The 6,189-nt window shown below is 44.9% G+C and overlaps 1 protein-coding gene across 1 annotated transcript; it reads right to left on the minus strand.

The window, feature by feature from the left end:
• Window positions 1–3,217: 3,217 nt before the first annotated feature.
• LOC147638357 (chlorophyllase-2-like) lies at window positions 3,218–5,445 on the minus strand. The gene is made up of 2 exons (XM_086798766.1): window positions 5,111–5,445; window positions 3,218–3,952 (listed from the first exon to the last, which is right to left on the minus strand). Exons 1-2 carry the CDS (start codon window positions 5,363–5,365, stop codon window positions 3,218–3,220), a joined length of 990 nt encoding a protein of 329 aa, XP_086654892.1. The 5' UTR covers window positions 5,366–5,445.
• Between the last annotated feature and the right edge of the window lie 744 nt (window positions 5,446–6,189).

A 6,189-nucleotide genomic window follows, 5' to 3' on the forward strand; every position in this document is an offset into this window, starting at 1 on the left:
TGATCTGGTTGGTATTGGCTGGGTTACCAGAGGCCTCTTGATGTTGTAGTTGCACTTGGAGCTTTTTGATTCTGCTGCATCTATGGGCTGAAACCTCTTTTCTGACCTGCCTGAGAAGGTTTTGGGTAGACTTGACAGCGAGGTTCCAAGCTTTGGCCGGAGAGAGGTTATTGTTGAAGAAGGATTCCCAGATGAGTTTGACTTCTTCTTGAACTAATGGCAGTTTAAAAAGGGCTGGATCTGTGTGAAACCAGCAAGCTTTGTGTCTGTGATCCTGGTTGTCCATTGTAGTAATGACAGGGTAATGGTCTGAGATGCATGTGGTTATGTCTACAACACATTCGCATCTGTTGTATTTGGAATAGATTTCACCACTTGCGTATGCTCTATCTAACCTGGCTTTTCTGACAAGGTCGCCTGAAGAGTAGTTTTGCCATGAAAAACTTCCTTCTTGACCCAGATCTTGCAGATTGAACTTGTGTTTTACCTTTTCCCATGCTTGTTTCTCTGATCCAGCCAGGGCTAAACCTTTGGATTTGAATCTGTCTTTGAGGGTTTCTACCATGTTGTAGTCCCCATTATCAACAATGGTGCTCTTAGCCTTAGCAGAGATTTCCAGGTCCTGGTCCTCAGTTTCTGAGGGCCGTGGGCATACACACCTACAAAGGAGAAGTTATTCATGTGGAGTACTATCCACTGGTTGTTGATGTGTATTTGAAAGTCTTTAAGATCCTGGATGCTATCATAATGGATGCCTACTGCCAGGCCCCCGGCTCCATGAGGATGTAGTGAGTGTACCCAAAAGTGTTCGGGGGAGATGGTGTGAAGCCTTCTGTTCAGTTCCTCTCCTGACGTCTTAATCTCCACTAAGGAGATGAAGTCCAGATGTCCTTTTGTTTTGATCCATTGTTTTACTAGCTGTGCTTTCTTAGAGTCTGAGAGACCTTTGACGTTGAAGCTTGCAGCTTTCATTATCTTTTATTTGGGGGTTTGTGGGGTCCTCCTTTCGAGATTGACTGAGGGGTGGAGCCCAAGTGTGCTCTGCCTCTCTTGAGTTCTTTGCTTATCTCCATGTCATTGGGGTTTCCAGTTGGTGGAATGAGGCTCTTTTCAGTGGCTGATGTGACTGTTGTGTCCATGTCAGCAGCATCCAGATTCTCGATTTCCTTGTCTAGCCTCAGCTTGTTGATGGGGGTATTTTCAACAGTGTCATTTTCTTCTTCCGCGTCCCCTGGATCTGGAACAGCTGCAAGAACAGAGTATCTGTTTGGTTTGACTAGTGGGTGAGGGGGCTTGGGCTTGGTGGCTGGTTTCCTTCTATTGACTTGAACGAATTCAGAATCTTTTATGGCTCCGGTAGACTGAGGGGGACCGAGTATCGGGTTGGATTGACTAGGGTTGAAGGGGGGGTCTTTTTCAGCTACTTGGGGGAGGATGATCTGAGGGTTTTTTATGGGACAATTTCTGATGAGATGCCCCTGTTTCCCACAATGAAAGCATGAGTTGGGAAGGTGCTTATAGAGGATAGCCTGCGTGTGAGAGAACTCACCACAACCTTTTTCTATCTTGTCTGGGAGGGGGAGGGAAAGGTCTAGTTCGACTAGGACTTGGGGGTGCCACGCTGGGTTGTAGTCCAAAAAGGCTTTGGTTCCTAGAATTTGACCTAGGGGGGCTAAAATAGCTTTGATCCAAGGGTTTAAGTGGATGGGGAGATTAGGGAGCTCGACCCAAACTAGATACACTGAGGATTTGGGACCGTCTGGATTGAAGTCCTTAGATCACCTCATGAAGCAGAAGGGTATATGTCTAAACATCCATTGGCCCAAGCTGATGACCTTCATTGCCATGCTTGGATCTTTGAATAAAAAGAGGTAGAATCCTTTGGGCAGGGCTTGTGTAAGAGTCACCTCTATTCCAAGAGGGGACCAGCTTTCTCTTATCCAGGCTCTCATAGCTTCCTTAGATGGTCTCGGCCCAAAGAGGAGGCCAACCAGGCATCTTTCTGTATAATCTTCTACTTTGCTCCTTAGCTGTTCTATTTGCTCCTTACCTGTTCTATTGGCAGGTTTACATGAACAGTGATGGCTGCGTTAATACCTCGGTCGGTGAAGTTGGCTGTCTCTTTCGGAGGGGCTGTTTCTGCTACTGCCGGTTCTTTTGCTGACGATCTGGAGGCCTCTTTGTACTGTTCCTTGTTCTTCATGTTTAAGAGTTGTGCTTTGGCATCTTTTAATTCCTGTATCAGTCTTGCGTTCTCGTCCATTACTGCTTCCATGATAGTCTCTCCACTCCACGATTTTTCAGGGATGGGGTTCCACGGGTTGGGGGGGGCAAGCTGAGAGGTTGAAGGAGAAGCTATGTTGAAGTGACTGCTGAGCATTGGACTTACTTTTGCAGGTGATGCTGAAACGGTCTGAGGTCTAATCAGGGACGGGCTCCTCCGCTCAGTGCCCATGCACTTGGGAGGGCATCCGCCTGCAGAAAAGGAGAGCCTGCGCTGTAGATTGAAAGGGCGGGAAACAGGGGAAGACACAGAGCTAGAGAGCTAGAGAGCTAGAGACCCTCCTACGTAGAGAGCTGCATTGTTTTCATTTTGATTGGTGACTTTTTTTGATACTGATTTTCTATTGGCATTGTTAGCATGTCTTTATGTGTCTTTATGAGAGAGAGATTAATTTGTTAGAGTACGGTACTTTTGAAACCTCTTTAAATGTCCTAAGCAATAATATGTCACAACGTCCTAAACAATAATATGTCACACCAACGCACTGGTAGAGAGGGAGAGAGAGTACCAAGGGGGTAGTGCATAGTAGAGAGAGACAGAGTACCAAGGGGGTAGTGCATAGGCAGCAGCCGAGCGAGTGGGCCGTGTACTAGTAAGATATAGAGGCAGAGAAGGAGAGAGAGTACCAAGGGGGTAGTGCATAGCAGAGAGAGACAGAGTACCAAGGGGGTAGTGCATAGGCAGCAGCCGAGCGAGTGGGTCGTGTACTAGTAAGATATAGAGGAAAGAAGAAGATGCAATCGCTCGAGATGAAGGGCATACACATACGTGGGTTACAAACATTAATGCCATTAAGTAACAGGCCCATCTAATGTAGCTGCTTCAAATATCGTGAGATTATGCATAATAATCTACAATATTGATCTGATGATGATAATGGCTGCAAGAACTACAGATCTATCATCATGGCATATTATTGTGCACGACTACAGCTTACAAAAGTGATAATGCAACTGCTGCGCCGCATGCGCCTGAATCAGTCCCTATGTAGGTTTGAGGTTGCTCCAAGGTGATGGATGCGTTCTGCCAGTTTGTTAAGATGTCATCCATTGCTTCGCTAGTGCCATTAAGTGCAGACTGCAAGAATGCTACAACCAATCCGCCCGTGAAGCTGCGGAGGGGTTCTTTGGAATATCCACTCTTACAGACCAACGACGTCCAGAAAACTGAGTCGTCTAAGAAATCAAGGTGACCAAAGTCAGATGCAACAAGATGGTAAACGATTGGAGCCGATGAACAGTTGTAGAAAGCTTGGTGGCCACAGCACACAGGCGCACAAGCAGGGCCAATGAGAGGTTTTTGGCTACCGTAGCCTGTTCCTTCGATGAGAGTTGGAAACGGAAGGTGGTGTAGGCAATGATCACAACCCTCCTGAACGATTGCGGGGGTTGTGGGCTCGTCGATGCCATCCACAGGGTCGAGCGCCACAAGCCCAGAAAAGCTCAAACTGGTGTTGAATGAGGCCAAGCCCAATGCCAAGGCGAATGCTACTTTGCCTCCCCGGCTATGTCCTGCCATCACGACCTTTTCGAGATCAGGCGTGACCACTGTGGTAGTCGGGTCGACGGCGGCTGTGCTGAACACCACGGACAGGTTGCCCGGAACCCAATTCACGACTTTTGCCACTTCTTCGATCTCCTCGGTAGCGTCTTCGTCCAGCGTGATGACCTAAATCAGGATTAAACCGCCTTAATCCTTATTAGTATTAACATTATTATATTCTCTTCTTTTCATACTCCTTAAAAAAAAACCGCAGACTTTTATAAAAGGAAACATGGGAAAATATTTTGTCTATAGAAAATTCTAGACACTAGTGTTAAGGGCTCAAGATAGATAGCAGGGATCCGTTGCTAGGGTTGCCTTTTTCGGGTGGACGAGCATGTATTTTTTGATGGATTAGAATTATTTTTGCAAGTTTTTTTTAAGTCCAAAATACTCCATAATTTACATGTATTTTTTTATGGATTAGAATTATTTTTGCAAGTTTTCTATGTCCAAAATACTCAAAAACGTGCAAGACGCTCTTCAAAAATTATCTTTTTTGATGGCTTATAATTATTTTTGCAAGTTTTTTTATATCCAAAACACCCAAAAACATGCACGAGCTCGTCAAAAATCAAGCATGTGTGGACCCTACCCCCCACCATGCACTTTTCGGAGCTGGTGGCGGCCGAGAAATCAACGATACACAAGTATTTCATTTAATTTGAAACGTTTCACTTCTAAAATAGTGTGATGGTGGGGGTGCTTAAATGGTCTCTTGGTGTTGAGTGTTCTAGGTTTAACTTTTAACACTTCTGAAGATAATTATTATTTTTGTTAAAAAAGAGGCCCCATGTAAGTCGGGTGCCCAGCTCATCTCTCTCAAAAGGGACAAAATATACCCTCCCCTTTCCTTGAGAGGGGATATTTGGCTTGACAATGTCTATTGCTGAAATTTGAAGCCTTGAGAGGGCATCAAAGCCCTTCAAATATGTTAGAGAAAGCCTCTTAGAAATCTATCTTGGTTGTGAGAGGGTTTATTAATTCGCAACCCACAACAGAAGAAGGTTTTAGGTGTGGAAACTAGATGGATAATAATCCCCCCCTAAGTTTATTTCTCTCGGTTGATCTTCCATCTTCTTTGCACACCCAAAACCAACCTTCTTGTGGGAGGAGCTTAGGTGAAGAAAAGAGCAAAATAATTATTAAAAAAAACCACTTTTCTCAATGACCTATTTGTTCACCTGGGGAGCCACCACAATATAACCGTAAGAGGATACGTGCTGGATGAGTAGCGTGTAAAAGCAATTGGCGAGAAGGAATCCATGTTGACAAAACGACTACCGGATACGTCCCACTTTGTGTCGGAACAGCAACAACGAGGCGCGTTGGAGGTTGGTTCTGCGTAGGGGGCTCGATGATCGTCGTACCGACGCAAGGGACTCTCGCTGAGAACGAAGTTTGGAAAATTTGAACCTCCAACGGACCGTTCTCCTCATAGACGGCAGAACTCAAGGTGGCGAGGCAAAGGATTTGAGCTAAGGTCACGAGAGGGCGATAAACTGCACTGCTCATGTTTCGGACAGAAGCTCTCATCATGGTGGTGGCGGAAAGATTAAGAATTAAGCGCGAGAGTATCGAGAGGAGAAGCAAGAGAGTGCGCGAGGAGAAGCTAGCAAGAGTGTATACTGTGTGCAAACTAGACTCAGTGGCCCTTCTATTTATAGGATCTTTCTGCTCGAACCAGCTCCAACACCTACAAATTCGACCTCAAAGTTCACCATCTTTCTGTCCTTATTCATCCTCTTGATAGCATCCTTAAGGTTTCTGAAACAAACACGAGCCTTGACGTACTGAGCTGTGGTTGCATCTGTCTGCAAGAACCTCGAACACTGGTCCAGGACCTCGTGAATAACCACACTCTCCACCAAAAGTAAAATTTATCATGTATAGATTTACTTTCCCTCTCCCTCTCTCTCTCTCTATATCTCTCTCATTGTTTGTTCATGGTGACCTCCTTGCATTGGAGAGTACAACTATGCGCATGGGCTGTAAAGACGATGCCAAGAAAGACCAAAAGTTGAAAATGTACATTATACACATGCAATCTCTCTTACCAACAAACCATTGATTTTTTTGGGCATTGCACAGAAGCAAAGTGTAGAGCTCAACAATTTGTACCTCCACCCCTCCTTTCTTTATTAAGCTCTTACAAGTAATTAGCCTCTTGAAAACATGAGGATGGTGCAAGCATATTCTTGTTTGAACCTACAGTTGTGATATTTCTTTATTAAGCTCTTACAAGTAATTAGACTCTTGGAAACATGAGGATGCAAGCATACTCTTGTTATGTCCCTACTATTGTGATACTTGTAGATTCTTAGCAATGTGGTAGTTAAGTCCAAATTACTAATATTCATTAG

Source organism: Cibotium barometz, chromosome 5, assembly GCF_041138505.1.
Source record: "Cibotium barometz isolate CiBa-2024 chromosome 5, ASM4113850v1, whole genome shotgun sequence".
In the NCBI taxonomy this organism is placed as follows: Eukaryota; Viridiplantae; Streptophyta; class Polypodiopsida; order Cyatheales; family Cibotiaceae; genus Cibotium; species Cibotium barometz.